Consider the following 19,790-nt stretch of genomic DNA (forward strand, 5'->3'; position numbering starts at 1 on the left):
CCCGCCATGTAGAAGGGAGGAATGCGCGCCAAGAGAGAAGATCATCTCCGGAGGTCCGTGGCACAGTGAGCCTCGCCACTATATACCGATGTTTCAAACAAATGGGGCTCACGTGAGGAGTAGCGCGCCTATCCATCCAACATTCGGCTTTTATTGCGAAACGCGGGACCTGAGTGACATTTGTAAAATTTTCATTTGATATGCTGTTTATGAAAGGATGTCCACTAAAGAAAATGGAGAATACCAAAGTATTCTTGGACGCGGCGGAAGTTAGGTATGCATTATATCTCCTATCTGACGTGCGACCAGTATGCAAGCGCGCGTAAGATATTGTCTTCGTCCGCCCCATCTGACCCCTTTACCATGCCCATGTAAGAGTTACCATCGCCCATACACATGCTCGTACAAAATGGTTAAAAAAAGATATGCCTAGAGAAGGAGGAACACGAAGCCAATGATGCAAAGCTGGAGGGCAAGATGCGTTTCGATTACTACCCAACAACGCCGCGGCGGCGCATCCGACATGGCGTCCCTTTTTCATCCAATTCAGCTCGCGTGCCAGAAAATGTACAGGAATGCTTGGAAGAATAGGACAAGAGAAGTGGATAAGGGAGAAGATTCCGTTCAGCCGACCAACTTACGAAACCTGCACGAACTGGCCCATGGCCGGCACACCGTCCACAAGCACGTACACGACGTACGGGCCTGGAGGAGCGACGTTCTTGTTCGGCGGCATCGTAACGGTGATGGTCTGGCTGGTGCTGGCAGTATTGAAGCCCTTGGTGTCGAGGATCGCCATGCGGTGGCCCATGTGCACGGAGTGGGTGACGAAACCACCGTAGTACAGGGAGACCTTGACGGCCTTGGAGTTAGCAGGGCAGTTGAACTTGACGGTGAAGGTGGAGCCGTCAGCCTTCAAGGTCTTGCTGGAGAGGACGACGTTGGAGGGTCGGGTTGGGTTGCCTTGGAGGTAGGGAGGCGTGTAGATCTCGTTGCGAAACTCAGTGACGTATGCGTCCTTGGCGTCGGGCTTCAGTTTAGGCTGCTCGACGGGGTTGGAGCCGGAGATCAGGAGCGTGCCGTCAAGGAGAAGGAGCGCCACGCTGTGGTAGAGACGCGCGATGGTGGAACTGGGGCCGGTGGTGAATCGTTTGCCAAGGGGCTGGGCCGGGTCATAGATGAGGACTTCGAGAGCGGGATCGCGCGCGACGCCAAAGCCTTGAGCACCTTCTTGTGCACCATTGACCCAGATAACAGTACCATCGGGGAGGAGAGTACCTTCCACCATTCCGCGGCCCTCGGGCATGGAGTCCATTTCCCAAGACGGGTTGGTGGCGAGAGGCTGGATGCGGCCGCAGGATGGATCACCAGGGGCAGAGATGTCTTGGTAAGGGCCACCGCCACAGATGACAACATCAGGATTCCACTGGTTGGCGCTCGACAGCGGGAGCATAACAGAGCCACCGGTGTTCGGGTACGTGCGGTACGTGCCCGGTAGATCCGGCAAGGGGCGGACGACCGTTCCGGTGTTAACGTTAAAGATTTCGGCAGACTTGGACACCATCACGAACACGTTTCCATCCTTCATCAGGTGCATGAAAGGATACATGTAGTAGGGCTGATTCTTGGATAGGATCTCCATGTTGATGCTCTCGCCTTGAGGAGTGCCATCTGCGTTCAGGATTTCGTAGGTCGGGTTGTTGTTCTCGGGCTTGGTGGGGTCGAGGCCGTTCAGACTTCCGGAGGCGACGAAGATCTTTCCATCGGGCATGATCTGAACTGAAGCATACCAACGAGCAGTGCTAAGCTGGGTGCCCGGCTCATTCCAAGCCTGGCCGTCGAGGGACGCGTCAGTGGCAGATCGCTTCAAGAATCGCAAGCCTTTGAATCCATCTCCAACAGTAGGGTCAATGAAGTCCAGAGGAGCGTTACCTCCCACGGATATGAAACGGCCGTCAGCAAGGAAAATGCCACCTGAGCAGAAGGCATTGGTCTTGTAGGCAAGCGGAGTGAGCTTTTGGGTGTTCGGGTCGTACTCGGAGGAATAAGCATACTGTCCGTTCGAAAGCTTGAGCTCGGTGTAGTTCTCGACCTTGTCCAGGAAGACTACCTTTCCATTCGGCATCAGACCGGCGTGCATGGCAGGAACACCAGATCGACCCTTTTGGACCAGGGTACCCGGCTTCGCAGCCGCCGGAGCAGGGCTAGCGCCAGGAGCAGGGACGACGGGGCCGTTGAGGCAGGGTCCAGACTGGCATCCTTCACCACAATGGGCCGTGGTGTTTCCGCAGTAGCCATACATGGAGCAGCAGGATCCTTGAGCCCAGTCACCGCAGACAGTGTTTCCGAACTTGGCGCCACAGCTTCCATCAGTGGTAACCTTGCCGGTGGGCTGCGCATTGGAGCTCGTCGGTTTGCCAAGCACGGGTTCGCCAGACGTGGTCGTGGATGGTGGTCTTGTCGTGGCTGCGCTCGTCTTAGGTACTACAGAGCTGGCGGCACCGTCTGTGCAGCCGTTCTGGCATCCGTTCGCCTTGAGGCAATGGCCATCAGTAGTACCACAGTAGCTAGAAACCGCGTAAGCATGATAATCAGGGGGCTCCCTCATCTCACTTACCCGTATTGCGAGCAGCATCCGCCATACTCGCCATTAGAATCGCATGTGGCGCCGCCAAAATCTTTGCCACATCTGCCGTCGCTTCGCGGAGCGGTTCCTGTTGGTGTTGCGACCTGAGACGGCCTCACTGACGACGAGGCGCCGCTCGTGCAACCAGAGAGACACCCCTCCCCGCAATGAGCGGGAGTGTTTCCACACTGGCGGAATCAGCGACCAAACCCGTAGAGATTTTGTTGGTGACCTACCCATCCATACTGGCTGCAGCATGTGCCCGTGTACACGGTGCTGTTCGGGTCGCAAAGCAGGTTTTCGTGTGCTGGACCACACTGGCCATCTGTAGAATACTGCTGGCCTTGCCTCTTCGCCGGAACGTCGCGGAGGAAAGATCGCGAGCGCGAGGTGAGGTGCTCATTGCTGGGGTTGGCCGCGCAGGTGTTCTGCTCGGTGCAGTGCTGTCCCGTCAAGCACTTTCCCGGCGCGCTCTCGAAATCGCAGGCCGGGTTGACCCAATGGAAGTTGATGTTGGCGGCCGCGAGACTGGCGAAAGCGCCAACGGTCAGAAGTGCGGCCCTCATGGCTGGATCTTTGAACAGGTAAGCCGATGAAGCGTATGAAGACCCAAGCGCATCCGAAAGGGCCAAAACAAGGTTAAATGGACGACTAAAAGCGCGGTAGGGAAGATGCTCGTTAACGACAGACGGGGTTGGGGGGTGGCTGAAGGAATACAGAGGGGGTTCAAGAGGTGGGAATGTCAAAACAGACGGCTGCATCTGTTGTGCTCAACGCAGAGGAAGCAGGTGCGCCCCGTAACCATGTATCGAGAAGCGGCTCGCCCTTGGTACCGGATGCGATTGCAGCAGGAAACAGCGCTCACCTGATGGTCAAGCGATTCGATCCGTCCAACACTGGTTCTAATTATTCTTTCCCGACTTTGAGTGCCTAGACGTCCAAGGCTTGTGGTCCAGCGGTGTAGATGGTATATTAATTAAGAGGGCTTATAGGGGCGTGAACGAGCGTAGTGGGTACACCAAGAAGCGGTGCACACAGTGGGATTGGAGGATATTAGGTTAGCAATAAATGAGTGACGGTCCCGTACAAGACAGGAGGAAAGGTAACGAGCGGGCGCTGCGGCAAGGGACTTGACGGTTGCCCACAGCAGGAGAAGGTGAGGAGAGACGGCGAGAGGTGAGGGAGCGCCGTGCCCATGTATACCACGAACCGGGAGCCATACAAGCCTAAGGGCCGAAGCAGATGGTTTGCAGGCGCCGTCCAATCGCATGGCGAAAGGGAAGCGAAGCTTTGATCAGCGGCAATTTCATCTGAAGCACCGCCAATGCGATGAGCGCCTGGCCGCGATCTCCGCAGGGGCCCGGACTGTCGCCTTTCTATTTCTGGGCATGAGTGGTTGGCCGTGGAGGCCGCAAACACGAGCAACGAGTCTCGATTCGGCAGCAGGCACGGGCGAGACGGCACCTGAAGGGGCTGCTCGCGCTGCTGCGCCCGGGGCGATGGGGTGCGGGCGCGGTGTTGAGGAGAGCGACGTGGCCCGCAACGCTCGTCGACACGTTGCTCGGAGAGATTCCGTGACAGCGGGCAGCCGGCAATCTGTCGATATTGGTGTGCGTCTGCGTGCAAAGCTTGAGCGCGACCAAGCATTGCTGGGCAGACGTCGGACTGCGGACTTGCCCTCTCGGCCGCCGCCTGCCCAGCCCCTGAGCGCCTCAACGGCTGTTCGACCCCGCAAAATTTGCTGCCCAGGAACAGGCCTAGCGCGCCGCCGAGCCCCTGACGGCACACTCCGACAGGCCGAAAATTCCGCCTTTACGTCAACGAAATCCTTCCCATCATGCCGATGCAATATTAAATCTCGCAGAGTCGACGCGGGGCATGAGCGCGCTCTGCATCCTCTCGTATCCTCAGACCGACTAGCCGACTAGCCCGGGCTTGCCGCTTCGGGGCCTGTCACCGGACTCCTTTCATCGCCATCCTCCTGCCGCATATGCCGACTAGCGGAGCTGAGTCCTGTAGCGAAGCGCACATGCTTCAGCCTTCCGGACGCTCACTGCCTACCGCGGGAATGTAACGTCGAACTGCGCCCCTATTCATTAGCTTCAAGCCACTCACGACGTCCGGCTCTATCCACGCACACCGTACTGTGTACACCAACACTTCGTCTATTGGTTCTGCTCAAATAGTCGACGATCGGCCTGTCCTAACAACCACATCAACGGAATTAGGTTTGCCTGACAGCCCGAGCATGTGGTCCTCGGCTGCGCCTGCCCCATCAACACGCACGTGGACGGCAATCGGCGCTTCACCGGTTGTCTCTCTCCGGAAACCCGGATACTCTCCGCCTAACTCACTCCAAAGCACCCTCTCGCATGAGCCGGCAGCTTCGCCCTCCTAGGGCTCCTCGCGCACGCGGGACAGACCGTTGGCTCCTTGCTCTGGAGCACCACCTCGAAGACATTGCACTTGCTCTCGGAATCCCCCAGTGACTTGTCCCCGAACCGAGATGCCTTTCCGATCTCTGAGAGCGGTACCGGGATCACCTCTCCTGTCTTCGCGTCGCGGGGGTACTCTGTCTTTGCTCCGTTGGCGGCAACCGTGCCAGGGGTGTTGCGAGGCGTGAACGATTCGGCCGCGGGAAGTACCACCAGGGAAAGAGTTGGCTGCCAGGTGGCACTGTTGTTGCCATTGGTCCTGAGTTTGCCGTTGTGTCTGCCTTTGCGCGCGCTCTTGTAGCCAGTCTTCTTCTTCGATCCCGCGGTGTATCGGTTTATGTTGGCACCTGGCTGGGGCGTGGCCTTGTCGACGACTCCGCACGGCGTGATGGAGGGATGAAGGGGATTCAGCAGGTTGTTCGGGTCATGGACCGCCCGGTCGAAGGAACAGGAAGAGTACTTGGTGAAGAAGCTGTCGCCGCATTTCCACTAAGTTGCGTCAATCACATTGCTGACAATGGGACAGGGGGAATGCCCTCACGATCCGCAGAACCCAGTGACACATCTTGAATATCTTCGCCTGCTGTTTCGTGCGCTCTTCAGCTGTGTCCGGAGCTGAAACGTATCTCACATCCCCGCGTCCATTTTCTAGATTTCGGTCGCATCTCACCGCTTCTTCTTTTCGATCCTGGCGCTGCAACGTCCCGTCTGGCTTCGACACTGGGATTAGGCAAACAATGGCACTTGCAGTTGATACGAATGTCTGCGGCAACAAGCTCAGGCTTCGAAAACGCGATACTCGGGCAGCCGGAGAAACCTGATTTGGCTTTGCGTTGTGGATGGTAACGCTGACAAAGACAAAAGCATTATACGAGGAGTTGAGGCTGACCCTGATTCACCACATCACCCAACATCTCCATCCATCTCTCGGCAAGCCAATTGGCTCCTCGGCTCCTCTCCAGCCTTCAGCGCCAGACCGCCAGATGTGGATATCCGAAACATGCGCCTGACAGCTCCTTCATATAACGAATGACAGTGGACAGAAGGCCGGTTACTTGTGCATCTCCACACCGCCACTCTACGCCTACAACCCAGCCATCCACATCGCTAACCGACTTACATGCCCCTGATGCAGCCAGAACTTCTAAGAAAAGACCACCAGTCCATATGACGATCAAACGCGGTTCGGAAGCAGCAACCAAAATCCCCCTCCAATGACCAAAATTCTCAATATGCACACCGAAAATCTAGCATCCAGTATCGTGTGTGTGAGATTGATACGGGACGATAAATCTGCCGCCGTGCAACGCTCGCCTACGAACCCAGCTTCCGGAAGCGGAGCTTGATGTCGTACAGCAGTGCGCCCTCAGCCACTCACCGTGCGAACCTCGACATCGGCGGGGGATATCTGCGACAATAGCTTGTCCTGAAGCAATCTGTATCGCAACTGCGCACGATGTGCGGCAATTTAGCATCTCGCATGCAGAAAAATCGTCATCGTCACCGGAGACTGCCAACCACCCCGTCTTCCGACCCTCCCGACTCGCGCTTCTAGATTCCAAAAATTCTCGCTCTTCCAATTTTATCCCACTACACAGCCTCCATCTTCCACTTCTTTCCGCGATTCTTACCTTCCGCAATAAGTTGCAATATCCACACGATCCTTATGCTTCCCATGTGATGCAACGCCGCGAGCTCCAAGGCAACTCGCCTACCCCTCTCGCGCCCTGCACGTCCGCCCTATGAAAAGGCTGCTGCGATAGCCAGGGACAAGGGTATCACGACGGATATGTGCATATCAGTCTCCGGGAAAAGCGCAGGTTTGCGGGAAGTTTATTCGGTTGGGGGCGCGCTTAGGCGGTGGAAGGGTGTGAGGTGTACGTTGGCGTGGGGTGTGGGAGATGACGACTGAAGTGCACTAGGGAAAGGACATGCGATGGAAAGGAGGAGGGCGCAGTTGCGAGGCGCTTGGTTGGACGCATGGATGGATAGCGAAGACGTGCTTTTGGATTAATGGATACGGAAACGTATCGATGTCTTCTTCAAGCGGTCCTTAGCATTGACGTGATAGAGTGAACATGAACTGCTCGCTGAGTGCTTCAGAAAGCGGTTGAGAAGAAGAACAAGGATAAGAAATGCCAGCGGAATAAAGGGAGATATTTAAAAACACAGCGATGTGACCGGCCGTTACTCGTTACCTGACATTCTTTCGTGGACACATCCCATCATCCCATCATCACCACCATCCACCCAAAGCCCAAACCCGCTCCAGAAAAGCAAAAACGCCACAGCCATGATGATACACAAAGCCGAGACTGTCTCCCCTTTTGCGCAGCGCAGCCACCTGCCTTCACCTCCATCCTCCCTCCAACAAGCCTTGCCCACACTCAGTCCTCCGAGCACCCACAACTGATCACCCGCACAAACCCCCTAGGTCTCTTCCTCCCACCCTCCTCCTTCGCGCCACCACTCTCCCTCCGCTCCACCTTCGCAGCACTCTGGCCCCCCAAACTGCCTCGACTACCCCTCCACTTGCGCGCCCGCCAATACCCCACCAGCCCAGCTTTTTCCTCCTCGTCCTCGCTGTCCCAGTCATCCCACGCGCTCGTCGTGTTCTGCAGCCTGTAGCTCGCGCGGCACACGCTGGGCGGCGACGTCGTTGTGCTGCTCGAGGAAATGTAGGGATACAGGGTGCTCAGCTCGGAGGGTGTGGCGCTGTTGTGGCGGGAGTAGTTGGTGGATGGCGGTGGGGTGGTTATGTTTGCCAGGGAGGAGGGGCGGGTGCGCGGTGCGGAGGAGGAGTGGTGCGAGTGCGATGTTGAGGGCGGTGTTGCGGGATAGGCTGCTGGTGGGAGGGGGAGAGGTTTTCGGGATAGTTGGAGGCGGGCGAAGGGTTCGCTGAGGTCGGGGGTGAGGGATGCTTTGCGTGGGCGGGGTGCTTCGGTGGAGGAGCGGGGCGTGTCTTGCAAGGGTGGTGGTGGGCGCAAAGAGGAGAGGCGGATCGGTGGGTCGATGAGCTGGGTCGATGATGGCTGTCGTCTGGCTTTGCGCTTTGGTGGTGAGGATGAGGGTGTCGTGGTTCCGGATGAACAGTTCTTATGCAGTTGCGGTAGGTCCGTTGAGGCGAAGTTGCGCGCCGCGGGGCTGAGGGGGGGTGTGGTCTCTCCGGCGGTGGAGGGAAAGATGATGGTCTTCTTGCATTTTTCGCAGATTCCCGAAAGTGAGGTAATTGATCGCTTGCACGTCTTGCAAATAGCCACTGTCGTTGAAGCCGCGGAGTCGAAAGTCTGCTTCGTGAAGCCAAAGTCGAAGTGTGGACTTGCGCCTATTGAAGGAGACGGGCATGGTATCCTCGGTGACGAAAGTGGATCATAACTCTTGATGATATCTAGGACGGTCGTGCTCGAAAATCGCCCGGATTGCGACGCAACGGAGGGAGAGCTGGGGCACGTAGTCTCTCGCCTCCTTGCGTTGTCCACAGCACGCTTTTCGTATTCATCCCACAGCTTTGCCGTTTCCGCAGGCGGACATGGCGATGGTCGTGTATCTTTGAACGGTGATGTTGTTCTTGCGAGTGGTGATGATTGGGGTGGATCGAATGCGGTAGCGGATGACATCTTTCCTGGTACTCGGACAGTAAGCGAAAAGGAGTGGGTAGAGCAACAATGACGCCCATAGAGGAGGAGCGGCGTGTGACAGATAGCGAAGCCGATCGAGTACGATAAGTCTGATAGCGATAGGCCCTTATCCACGATATATAGATGCGCAAACCCGGCGTGCTGGAGTCAAGGGGGTGAGACACATTGTTTATCAAGTAACGGACGAGCCCTTGGGAAGAGGCTGGGTTCGAATATCTGGAGTCACCAGGGTTAGCGTAACAATAGAACCAGTTGCCCGGATTCCTGGCCTGTATTGATCTTCTCGATGTCCCACTGCTTGAGCGAGATCTCGGGGCGGGCGCTCTCAATTCGACATGTCGCACCTCTGCGTGGTCCAATAGACGCCGCGCAACGTGAGCAGAGGCGTCGCTTGTGGTCTGATGTAGACGACGTGGGCGAGAAGACTTAGGCAAGGGATGGCAGTCTTGTCAAGTGCGTGATCGGTAGAAGCAGGTGAAGGCGCCTGTCGAGAAACGCTCTCAAACAGCGGGCGCTGTCGTCTGGCCTGGTCATGCATATCATCCTGCTGCACCGAAAACAAGGGCATTGAGAGATGCAGAGAAGACGCCATCCAAGGTCGGAAGCAGTTCGCAATACATCCGCTGATGCAGCTTGCGGGAAGCCGTTGTCACGCAAGGCATTTGTGCGGCGTGGGAGAGGTAGCGCTGGGCAGTGGCACAGCAGCCGTGGAATGTAACTCTCCCGGGCTTCTCAACCAAGCCGATAAATACAAACACAAATAACAATAGAGATGAGACGTGTCTGGTATGGTTGCTAGAGAAGCGAGACAATTCGAGAAAGAAATTCTGCGATAATTCTGAGAATTTGCCGCTGGCGACGCCGAGAAGATGAGAACTCGCAGGAAGGGAGAAAAAGCGACGATATGAGAGACCTAAAAGCATGCCTTGCGTAGGGGCGAGCCACGTAGGAGGATTTCAGCGCGACTTCAGCGCAGCGAGGGCTGGTTTGTGCACTATCGGAGTCGCAAAGGTTGCATTTGTCGGAATCGTTTCCCCAGCGTCAACAGATATCGTCTCAGCCACCGCGGTCACGGCCGCCAGACAATGCAGCCACTCTTCGAGTGGTGTATCGATAACGGGTGCATGCGCAGCTGAGGACGTGCGTCCTGTCCCCGGCGTCCGCCCTCTCGTGTGTCAGCATAGCGGGTTCGCGTATCTGCCAGGTCAGCGCCAATGCTCTATCGCAGCAGTCAGCTTCGTATGAACCTGACCGCTCAAGGTTGCCATATTGCATTGTGAAAAAGAAGTGTAGAGGGAACGAATTGGCTGCCCACACCACATCAACCGGCAGTGCGGGGCCGACGCGCTTTACCCCGGACACCACCACTAGCACCCGTCCACCGGAGTTTTTTCTGCAGCCTCTCGAGAAGCCGCTGGCAGAGCGCATACATAGATTAAATGCAGTCGTTCGGCCTAAAGCTATTGCCTTCCTTCGAGTCGTTGATAAAGCCTGTGATTTCTCTCTCCATGACTCCGCCCGAAGCGAGCAAAGACTCTGCTTGGTTTTGGTCCTGGGTCTCTACTTCGTATCCAAATTGATCGTGGCGTCTAGTCTTCAAGATGCGCTTCCTGTCGCTGAGGGATTTGGATCAGACGGAGGGCACAGTGCAGCTGCAGAAAAGTACCGTTCCCTCATCGCTCGAAAAGCCGGCATCGTTAACAAGGCCACAGCATCCACCGACGACAATGGGAAAACTAACATCGTCCTCGTCCCCGCGCCTTCGAGAACCGATCCAAACGATCCCCTCCGCTGGCCACGATGGAAGAAGCACGTGGCATTTACCTCCGTCTGCGCCTTCACCTTCCTGACCAACTACGCCATCGGCGGCCTAGCCCCAGCCTTCTACATCCTCTCCATCGAATTCTCGCAGACCATGACCTCAACCTCGCACCTCCTGCTGTACCCAATTCTCGTGCTCGGGCTGTTCAATTTCTTCTGGGTGCCACTAGCGAACTACTTCGGGAAGCGCCCCGTCTTCGTGTTCGCGTCACTGCTCTTGTGTCTCTGCTACGTATGGGGCGCCGTCGCAACGAGCTTCAAGAGCCTGCTTTGGTCCAACATCATCGCGGCCTTTGCGGGGTCGTCCACGGAAGCACTCGGTGCCGCAATCGTCAACGTGAGTGCTGGTGCGCTTCGACCCCTTACCTGGTTGCCGGGATCGTGAGGGGTATGTCTGGAAAGTGTGGTGACTGAGACACTGTCTTAGGACTTGTATTACCTACATGAACGTGGGTCCAAAATGGGAATCTATATGTGAGTAGTTCCCAATTGGGAAGTACCACATGCTCATTCGGTAGCTAATCGGCTTCCAGGAATGCCATTTCGGGTGGTAATACCCTCGGCCCTTTGATTTGCGGCTTCGTCGTTCAGAGCCTCGGATGGCGTTGGCATAAATGGATTGCTGTTATTCTTACTGGTAAGATTCATCACGCTGTAGAATGAGAGAAGCTGGCTAAGCCAGCGGGCAGCCGTGAATTTCGTCGCCGTTCTCCTCTTCGTGCCTGAAACGAGGTACCATCGCGATGCGACGACACCAGGTATCAGCAACAATATATCGGCCTCGACATCGGAAGAGGCGGTTGATATTGAGAAAGCCGTATCTACGGGTGTGACAGCAATTCGGCGCACATCCGACGAACAGATTCCCCAAGTGCCCAAAAAGACCTTCGCCCAAGACTTGAAGCTCTGGTCAGGAACGCCTCCTACGAATCTTTTCAAGATGTTCATCAGGTAAGACTTCTGTTCGAGATCCACAGGCGAGGGGACCGGCTGACGAGACCCAGGCCGTTTCCAATGATAGCGTATCCAGCCGTCATCTACTCATTCCTATGCTATTCGATTTCGCTTGTCATAGTGGTGGCGGTCAACATTCTGAATTCATTCGTGCTACAAGCTCCTCCTTATAATTGGAGCCCGCAGATCAATGGCCTTATCAATATCCCTGGCCTTCTGGGTAATCTCTTTGGCGCATGGGCTGGCGGTGTAAGTCAACTCCGCGATAGGAATACCATTCTGAGACATACGCTAATCGTACCGCTACATTAGGACCTTGTCGACATGTGGTGCGCCTGGCGAACCAAGAAAAACAAGGGTATCTTTGAGCCCGAGAGCCGCTTATACCTGCTCATCATCCCGTTCTTCTTGACGTCTGCGGGTTGCGTGCTTTTCGGCTATGGCGTCCAGAACACAATGTCTTGGGTGGCACTCTTCTTCGGATATGGCATGATATCTGTCGCACTGACAGCAGTAAGCTCGCAATGATCAGAGTACTGGGCTGGTGATGCTAATGCGCAACCCCAGACGCCGACGATAACCATGGCGTATGTCAGCGACTGCGCACTACCGGTTAACTCAGACGCTTTATTGCTTGTGAATGGTAAGCCAAGGCCGGAGTTTCTTCCTTAAGAACCGCAGCTAAACCGAAGTAGGTCTGAAAAACGTGGTGGCATTTGGCTTTCTGTATGGTGTCGTACCCTGGGTAGAGGAGGTAGGATATGTTGATTGCTTCGGAACGATGGCGGGGATCTTTGTAGCTATTGTTGGCATCGGCGCGATGCTGCTGATCTTGTACGGTGCGAGGGTACGCCACGCTACTGCGAAATGGCAAGTGATCCTGGATTAGCCACATCAGAAGGTCAGAAACGGGAAAGGACTATTTCAGAATGGGAGGAAAGGACAGAAATGCTCTTCCCTACCACATGCGGCGTATTTACAATAGACAAGAGACTCCCTCGTCTGAACTGCCCAAATGCTTCAATGGAATTAAGCGCCATTCCTTGCCTGGGTTTGCTGTATGAATTTGGTGTGCATTTCCTCGATCTCTGGGATGATGAGGGATTCGATCTCGCAAATGGGCTCGCCGTGGGGTATTGAATGCTCGGTCATAAGCGACGAATCGGCCTCCTGTTCCTTCTTCGATGTTGGGTCTGCAGCGCCGACGAGGGCCTCGATACCAGAGAAACTCTTCGTCCTTCGATGGCGCGGCACGCGGATCCACTTTTCGCCGTCCATGGCGGACACGAAGACAACCTCCCATTTCCGTGTCAGAAGTAAATTACCGATGACGAGGTGATGTGCGTATTTCTGCAGCGAGTACTGGGCCTTCTTCACTAGTATGGAGGGATCGGTCTCGAGCTTGAAGCTCACAATCATGCCTTCGGGTGCCCAACCGTCGACGAGAGATTTCAGGAACTTGGGCACAGGCTCAAGGTCAATGATAAGCTTTCGTCCTTCCGTACGGGCCGCCGGCGGGCGACCATTTCCGTTGCCGTTCTCGTCATCTGCGGTCAGGCTGAACTCTTCGTTGGACTGGATCTTGTGCTCGACCATGCGATCGCGCGGTACAAAGAAGTCGGACACGGCGGCGGCGAGGTAGAATATGGCCTTTGGCCCGAGGGGCTGCATGAGCTTAGCGACCTCGCGCAGGTCCCACAGATACTCGGTGATGGTCACGAAGGACAGGATCAGCAGTCTGCCCTCGCGCTTGACCTGGGTATACTGCCGCAGCACCTCCAGCATCTCCTCCTGGTGTTGTTGGTCGACGACGACCCGGTCATCCTCCTCCTTCATGAAGTCCAAGAAGGAGCGCGTATTGTGCGAGTAGTGGCGTGAGAAAGGCAGGAGCGAGAACTGGCGATGCAGAAAGACGACGGCGTAGCCATTCTCGAGAAAGTACTCGGCGCTGGTTGCACCACGGGTGCCGGCTGAGAAATTGTCTATGTAGCGCACTGTGTGCGTCTCCAGGGGCACCGTGGTGCCGCCTGAAGTTACCAGCACGACGCGGCGGCCCTCGTCGGCATGGCGGTTGATGAATTCGCGGGCGAGCGTGACGGTGGTTTTCAGGTCTTTTGGCGGCGGTTCGTTCTCGAAGTAGTGGCCCTCGGCCTGCTGGTGGGTGCGTTCGGCCATGCTCTCCGGTCAATTGCGCTGAATCATATTCTGGTGGTGCTGTGATACGTACCTAAGCAGTGCAGTGCTAAGGCGAATGCTCTGCTGATGCGATGATGTCGGGCGGGGCAGCTGCGGAACGCCGAGTCACGTGTGCGGTTGATACCCGTGGACCCCTGCACATCCCGAGGTCTTCTTCAATTTGTCCGCCTTCCCGACCCTTCCTGCACAGCAAGAAATCGGGAAATGTAGCTAATGCGTATATCACGAACCATGTTTCTCCTTCAGCTCATCCTGGCCCTTCATGACCCACTCCTTGAACGGATCGTCTACATTCGGATCCCGCCTCAACCTCACGATCTGATCCTCACCATTGGGCACCAACAGCCCCTTCTGCACCGCCGGCCGCGCTTCAATCTTCTTCATCCAGTCATACAGCCGCGGAAACTTCTCCAGCTCAATGCCTGCCCAAGGGCCCCAGCGCACCCAGGTGAACGTGCTCATGTCGGCGACGCTGTACTTTCCTTTGCCTTTGCCAGCTAGATACTCGCGATCCTTCAGCCGCTCTTCAAGAACGGAATAGAGTCTTTTGGTCTCATTTTGGTAGCGGTCAATGCCGTATTGGATTGTCTCAGGCGCGTATCGGAAGAAGTGGTTTGCTTGGCCTTGCATAGGTCCCACGCCCGCATTCTGGAAGAATAACCATTGCAGCATTTCGCTTTTCTCGTCCGCATCTTGGAAGCGGAAGGCGAAGTCCTTGTCGTAGTGTTCGGCGAGATACAGAAAGATAGCGCCCGACTCAAATACGTGGAAATCTCCCCTCGTGTGGTCGATGATTGCCGGAATCCTTCCATTCGGGTTGACGGCGAAGAATTCAGGCTTCTTCTGTTCGTTCGCGCCCAGGTCAATGGAGGTCGTTTTGTACGTAATCCCGAGCTCTTCGAGGAAGATGGAGATTTTCTGGCCGTTGGGGGTTGCAGCTGTGAGGAGCTCGATGTCGGGCATTGTGGTGGATTTGGAGGATGATACTTTTCTGAGTGCCAAATTGGGAGTCGCTGTGATTATGTCTTTGATCCAGATTCGCGTGGATCTGGTCTGTCTTTCACATTATATGCTTCGGCAATGAGTGCTTAGCTCATCATGACGTGGGGATCTGGGCTTGGGGCTTGAGGACCATCTAGAACCCATGATGTTATTGCAGAAGTGACGAAGAGTATTAATATTAGTCGGGCTGGGTAACGAAGGGAGGTTCTGGATCAATACTAACGTTAAAACAACTCTAGGAAAGTCTACGGCTGGCGTTTGCGCAACCCGCCAAGCCACCATCGGCCGCGCCGTTCTTCCGCGCCCGACCCTGGAAATCTAACCGTTCCGTATCGTAAATATACTTATGTTATATAGCCTAACACTGTAGTAGCAGCAGTTCTCTATCGCAGTCACCCTCTTTCTTAGTAAGCTACTAGTCCCACGCCTAGCGCCTAAACCCTAGCGTCTTTAGCAGACTCCGATATTATTCACAGAATTAATCCTCGCTTGCTGTCAGGCGAGCCCTGGCAAGGTCGGAAAAGGTTGAAGTCGCTCGACGAGTGTTTGTAAGCACAACGTTGTTGGGGGGAGGTTGTCCTCCCTTGGCAGAATTTACCGTACCCCCTTTGCTTGCGAATGATTGCCCTACACGTTGGTTTGCTGTTGCCTGCTATTCTCTGCGGCGTGAGATGCGGAGAATAGAGTATGCTGCATGGAAGCTATAACGTCTCACTTTTAATAAATTACCGTCTCTGGAGAAGGAATTGTGCTGGTACGAGTTGCCTCTAGCACCACGCAGAATGAAGGGATTGCAGCCAAAGGCGGTCAAGCGGCTAGCCCAAAGCGCATCTTCGAGAAGAGCTGAGCTCATCGCTGGATGTTCGTAGGTTGATATGTTAAGTTTCTCCGCTTGTTTCTTAGGTAATGCGAAAGAGGGCGGACCAGCTTCTTATCTCTTAGCACGAAGTTAAGCCTACCCCTCTTCTTTCGGTTAGTGAAGCCCATGAGCGGATTGCCAGCGGCAGAGGCACCGGAGTACGTCGCGCGCGGCCTAGCGGATGGTGGGTACGCGACATGGAAAGCAGCTTCCAATTGAATATGCACAGACGCACTCACTTTTAATGATTACGTAAGGTAACGAACGCCAGGAAGCCTTCGCCCGTGATTTGCATCACCATCAGCTATCTCGACCTGCCCATCACGGCGCCCACCTTCGCCGCCGCCTTCACCCTCGCTCTGCGCCGGCTGGAGCGGCAGCTGCAGTGTGCAGGGAAAGCCTCTGCGGCCCACAGGTCGACGCCAACCGCTTCAAACACATCCCCCCTCCAGATCCAGAGACACTGCCCACTCCGACGCCGTCCATTCCGCTCAGCCCCTTAAACTAGGTGAAGCAGCTGTCCCCGGCCGACGTCAACGCACGAATCGATGGTCTTCGCGGCCGCTTGGGGCATCGTGAGGGCGCACGTCCAGCGAGTCACCACGCTTTTCAAAGCACTTAAGCCGGAAGGCACACCCAGACATCCCCTTGGATATATACGCTCCTTATAAGGGATCCGAAGTGTCCGTTAGTAGCCCCCCGCTAGCACTTTTCTACAAGTTGCTAACATTTTCTTTCATCCAGATCGATTGAACCGTAATCGAATGTGCCTTGTCACACCGTACATACACCCTATTCGACGCCCTACCATTTCGAAGCATGGATGGACAAACGTTACCAATAAAATCTGTTCGAGACCTTTCCCCACTTTACGAAGCATTCTCCGGGGAAGATGACGAACATGGCAATCCAATATTTTTATACTCGTCATTTGGCTTCATCACTAATGAATATGTGGCCTACTTCGGCCAGTCAAACCTCAGAAAGTACGAATTGACTCCCAAAGATATCAAGGATAGCCTAAAACTTCTTCCGGACGAGGATGTGTACCCAAAGGCTCCTTCGAATGTTACAGTCTTTTCAACGCCAATAGACAGCAATGTCTTTTTGAAAGGCCCGAAGCTAAACACGGCTTTTAAGGATACGGGTCTATTACCAAAGCTTCTGTTACGGGAAGTTGAGATAATGGAGCTCCTAATGCGTAACCCGCATCCGTACATTATCGGTTATCGAGGTTGCATGATCAAACGTGGTCGTATTGTTGGCCTTGTCTTAGATCGACATCCTATGACGCTTAAGCAGCGTCTGAAGAAGGGCGCACGACATTTCAACGTAGAGAGTTGCATGAAGAAGATAATATCTGCGGTTCACCATCTCCATTCACTGGGGCTGGCGCACAATGACCTCACACCAATGAACATTATGATCGACGAATCTGATACTCCTATCGTCATCGATTATGGTTCTTGTCAACCTTTTGGCAGCACTCTTATCACAGGAGGCACATTGGGGTGGATCGAGGAGGACTTTACGACTTCAGAGCAGAGGCATGATGAAATTGGCCTGGGTAAGATTCGAGCTTGGCTTGAGAGAAGAGAGAGAGAACAACAGGACTATTGGAAATAGTTATTGTGTGACTGTCATGTTGTATTCATCCATCCCATCAGCATGTAAATGTATCCATTACTCTGCATCAAATCTTCTAATAGCTGCTCCATCTCTTGCGTCGTTGGCCTAAGACGAGGTATTCGTTGAGGTATTTGTTGGTGGCACATAATGTTCAGAGTTTTTACAATCTGTGCGTTCACAGTCCCTTTTCTCTCGGATTCTATGAACTCATGTCCCGCCTGGGGCTCGGGCGTCGGGCGTGATCTTAATAGTTGTGTGAAATTCGCACCTTATCTAGTGTTAGACCTAGTGCATAAAAGGTAGCTAATCCACTCACATCGTTAGGGGGAGGTACTACTGGCGTTCTGCCTTATCTTGTCTCAACAGTCGTCCGTGCTAGGTATTGCTGGCCCGGCGATGTGTTGTGCAGCAGTAGAAGGATCCAGAACTATGCATCCGAAAGCGGGGTCCCACTGCGGGAACCAAACCGATGCGCCGAAGGCCTCCACAGCGAAACCAGAAGGCCTAGAGATAAGCGAGGCCGAAAATGGGTAGGCTGGAAATTATCAACAACACCATTCCCTTTCACCACCTACCAGCGGCTTTCTTACTATTACCCCAGTACGCAAAACAAACACCGGTGATGGCATGAAGACTCATATCTTTTTGCACGTGACGAGGGCTGTATTTGACGATGATCGAAGTAAGGACATTGACGATTCACGGCGCAGACCGACCCAGGGAGGAACCGGCCTGCTCGACTACATTCACTCCTATTCGCAGTGATGAGAGTTATTTCCCAGTTTCTGTCCCTAGCAACCACAGCACGATAAGCGGAAAATCAGAGGAAAGCGCAAGCGTAACCGCAACCACGAGCGCCAGTACTACGACTTTGCCTTCCCGACCAGAACCTTGGAATACACCACCAGCCAGCCCTTCGGCAATCCAAATGGCTCTGGACACACCAATACCCAAGGAAATCAACTGCAAAACATGCGACAGAATTTTAGCCGCCACATCCTCTTTGGGCGACCTGGTTCCCGCGGGGACGCAGGCGAACGCTTGCGACACGTGTCGGAAGTTCGAAGAGCTACACGATGATATGCAGACGAAGGACGAGGCTTTCAAGGCGCTGGAGGGCAGACGGTTCGAGCACGGCGGTCGCCAGAAGGCGCTAGAAGAGGCGAAGGCTGCGCACATTGCTTTCGACAATTTCCTCATCCAAGTTGAGGTACTGGTGGCCGACAGCACCACGGATGAACAGGGAGAAGAACAGAGCGGAGGTCATGACCCCGAGCACCTTCAGCCAGAGAATTCTTCCCGCGGCCCAAAACGTCCTCTCGAACCCTCACCAGCTACAACGCCACCGCGCTCTCTCAAACGCCCCCGCCTCGTCGACAACTCCCGCCGCGTCAGCTTCGAGTCCTCCGTCGTGTTCCGGGACGAGACCGAACGCAGACCGGAAATGGCGTTCAACAGGGCCAGCGAGGATTACCTACCTGGACGAAACGCACCGCCGGAGGGGACGGAGTATGTCGATACGAGTGGGCATGGCATAGCGCCGACGAAGTTCTTTGGAGTGAGAAAGCAGGGGAAGAAGTGGGTTGAGACAAAAGAGGGGAGGGAGGAGGACGAACGATGGAGGAGGGCGAGTGAGAGTGAAGAGGATAGGGAGGAAGTTGAGGAAGGGGAGACTATTGAGAGTGTACAACATGGCGCGAACTCCGGGCAGCCCGAAGGAGCAAAGCGCACTCCAGAAGAAACCCCGACAGAGCAAGAGGAAGTCGGTCACAGCAACAAGAAAGCTGTAGAGCCGCTCAAAGATGCAGAGCAGCCTAAAGACACCGAGCGCGGTCCTGAAGAGCTACCATCTGATGAAGGAGCGCACCACGGCAATTCCGACACGGCCGCCGGCAAGCTCAATGGAACAGAAACGGACGCCAAAGACAAGGAGGGAAATCAAGCGCCGCAAGCTCAGGACCGGGGGAAGACTGGAGCTCTCAAAGAAACGACCACGGAACAGAGCATGGATGCACTTCCGGACAGGACTGGAGCTGTTGAAGCAATTGTACGAGAGGAAGCTGACGAACAGTCTGGTGCTAAGGCATGAAGCGGATATGTATACGTCTCTGCGCTTCCATTCTTCTCCGCAAAAATGCGAGCTGAGATTTTCAATTTTGTTTCGATACCCCTTTCGCGAGGCCAGTAGGTTCTCGGCGCGAATTCATAGTAGCAATACAAAGCCATGTATTAGTATGCAATATCTCCAGCTCGAGATAGTCCCCCTCAGCTTATCAATACTCTTCGCAAAGAGATGTTCTCCCAGTCCACACTGCTACATATACTCCCTCGTGCTCACGCAATTCTCGAGTGCATACCCCACCCAATCCTTGCCTACCCCCCTTCTCCGCTGCATCTCCGTCACCTCCTCCTGATATCCGTGCGCCTCCAATTCTCGTATCCCTTCCTCTCCTTGTTCTGCGAACGCCGTCCCAACAACGCCCTGTACGCCTTCCTCAAGCACAGACTCCTTTTAGTCTAGGTCTGGAGGGTCGGCCTCTATGCGCTTGTATATGAGGCCGAGCAGGGTGGTATCTGAAGAGAGAGTTAGGTGGAAAATGTGTTGGAGGTCCCCGTTGGATCGAAAAGCG

At 54.9% G+C, this 19,790-nt stretch overlaps 9 protein-coding genes across 9 annotated transcripts; 4 read left to right on the forward strand and 5 right to left on the reverse strand.

Moving 5' to 3' along the window:
• Nucleotides 1–174: 174 nt before the first annotated feature.
• Nucleotides 175–3,595, reverse strand: BU26DRAFT_514649 (carbohydrate-binding module family 18). Its single transcript, XM_033827885.1, has 3 exons — nucleotides 2,863–3,595; nucleotides 2,618–2,814; nucleotides 175–2,567 (listed from the first exon to the last, which is right to left on the reverse strand). Exons 1-3 carry the CDS (start codon nucleotides 3,190–3,192, stop codon nucleotides 638–640), a joined length of 2,457 nt encoding a protein of 818 aa, XP_033689810.1. The 5' UTR covers nucleotides 3,193–3,595; the 3' UTR covers nucleotides 175–637.
• An 881-nt stretch (nucleotides 3,596–4,476) lies between these two features.
• On the reverse strand, nucleotides 4,477–5,626 carry BU26DRAFT_546937 (uncharacterized protein; the record flags this gene model as incomplete). The annotated part of the gene is made up of 3 exons (XM_033831863.1): nucleotides 4,477–5,020; nucleotides 5,050–5,550; nucleotides 5,603–5,626. The coding sequence occupies 3 exons, from the start codon at nucleotides 5,624–5,626 to the stop codon at nucleotides 4,805–4,807; spliced, it is 741 nt and encodes a 246-aa protein (XP_033689811.1). The 3' UTR covers nucleotides 4,477–4,804.
• A 1,432-nt stretch (nucleotides 5,627–7,058) lies between these two features.
• Nucleotides 7,059–8,993, reverse strand: BU26DRAFT_514651 (uncharacterized protein). Its single transcript, XM_033827886.1, has 2 exons — nucleotides 8,969–8,993; nucleotides 7,059–8,915 (listed from the first exon to the last, which is right to left on the reverse strand). The coding sequence occupies exon 2, from the start codon at nucleotides 8,676–8,678 to the stop codon at nucleotides 7,449–7,451; it is 1,230 nt and encodes a 409-aa protein (XP_033689812.1). The 5' UTR covers nucleotides 8,679–8,915; nucleotides 8,969–8,993; the 3' UTR covers nucleotides 7,059–7,448.
• A 1,184-nt stretch (nucleotides 8,994–10,177) lies between these two features.
• On the forward strand, nucleotides 10,178–12,416 carry BU26DRAFT_537437 (MFS general substrate transporter). The gene is made up of 9 exons (XM_033831413.1): nucleotides 10,178–10,361; nucleotides 10,412–10,857; nucleotides 10,948–10,994; nucleotides 11,054–11,157; nucleotides 11,210–11,471; nucleotides 11,525–11,723; nucleotides 11,787–11,987; nucleotides 12,042–12,117; nucleotides 12,170–12,416. The coding sequence occupies exons 1-9, from the start codon at nucleotides 10,301–10,303 to the stop codon at nucleotides 12,361–12,363; spliced, it is 1,590 nt and encodes a 529-aa protein (XP_033689813.1). The 5' UTR covers nucleotides 10,178–10,300; the 3' UTR covers nucleotides 12,364–12,416.
• BU26DRAFT_145669 (phosphopantothenate-cysteine ligase-like protein) lies at nucleotides 12,254–13,762 on the reverse strand. The gene has a single exon (XM_033819896.1). The coding sequence runs from the start codon at nucleotides 13,647–13,649 to the stop codon at nucleotides 12,504–12,506; it is 1,146 nt and encodes a 381-aa protein (XP_033689814.1). The 5' UTR covers nucleotides 13,650–13,762; the 3' UTR covers nucleotides 12,254–12,503.
• A 130-nt stretch (nucleotides 13,763–13,892) lies between these two features.
• On the reverse strand, nucleotides 13,893–14,633 carry BU26DRAFT_527765 (glutathione S-transferase; the record flags this gene model as incomplete). Its single annotated transcript, XM_033830798.1, has 2 exons — nucleotides 13,893–13,957; nucleotides 14,000–14,633. The coding sequence occupies 2 exons, from the start codon at nucleotides 14,631–14,633 to the stop codon at nucleotides 13,893–13,895; spliced, it is 699 nt and encodes a 232-aa protein (XP_033689815.1).
• A 1,402-nt stretch (nucleotides 14,634–16,035) lies between these two features.
• BU26DRAFT_145756 (serine/threonine-protein kinase-like protein) lies at nucleotides 16,036–17,164 on the forward strand. The gene is made up of 2 exons (XM_033819897.1): nucleotides 16,036–16,218; nucleotides 16,276–17,164. Exon 2 carries the CDS (start codon nucleotides 16,351–16,353, stop codon nucleotides 17,155–17,157), a length of 807 nt encoding a protein of 268 aa, XP_033689816.1. The 5' UTR covers nucleotides 16,036–16,218; nucleotides 16,276–16,350; the 3' UTR covers nucleotides 17,158–17,164.
• Nucleotides 17,165–17,750: 586 nt separating this feature from the next.
• Nucleotides 17,751–19,389, forward strand: BU26DRAFT_514655 (uncharacterized protein). Its single transcript, XM_033827887.1, has one exon. The coding sequence runs from the start codon at nucleotides 17,834–17,836 to the stop codon at nucleotides 19,247–19,249; it is 1,416 nt and encodes a 471-aa protein (XP_033689817.1). The 5' UTR covers nucleotides 17,751–17,833; the 3' UTR covers nucleotides 19,250–19,389.
• On the forward strand, nucleotides 19,370–19,779 carry BU26DRAFT_514656 (uncharacterized protein). Its single transcript, XM_033827888.1, has one exon. The coding sequence runs from the start codon at nucleotides 19,454–19,456 to the stop codon at nucleotides 19,679–19,681; it is 228 nt and encodes a 75-aa protein (XP_033689818.1). The 5' UTR covers nucleotides 19,370–19,453; the 3' UTR covers nucleotides 19,682–19,779.
• Nucleotides 19,780–19,790: the final 11 nt, after the last annotated feature.

The sequence above is a fragment of the Trematosphaeria pertusa genome (assembly GCF_010094035.1).
Source record: "Trematosphaeria pertusa strain CBS 122368 unplaced genomic scaffold BU26scaffold_2, whole genome shotgun sequence".
NCBI lineage: Eukaryota > Fungi > Ascomycota > Dothideomycetes > Pleosporales > Trematosphaeriaceae > Trematosphaeria > Trematosphaeria pertusa.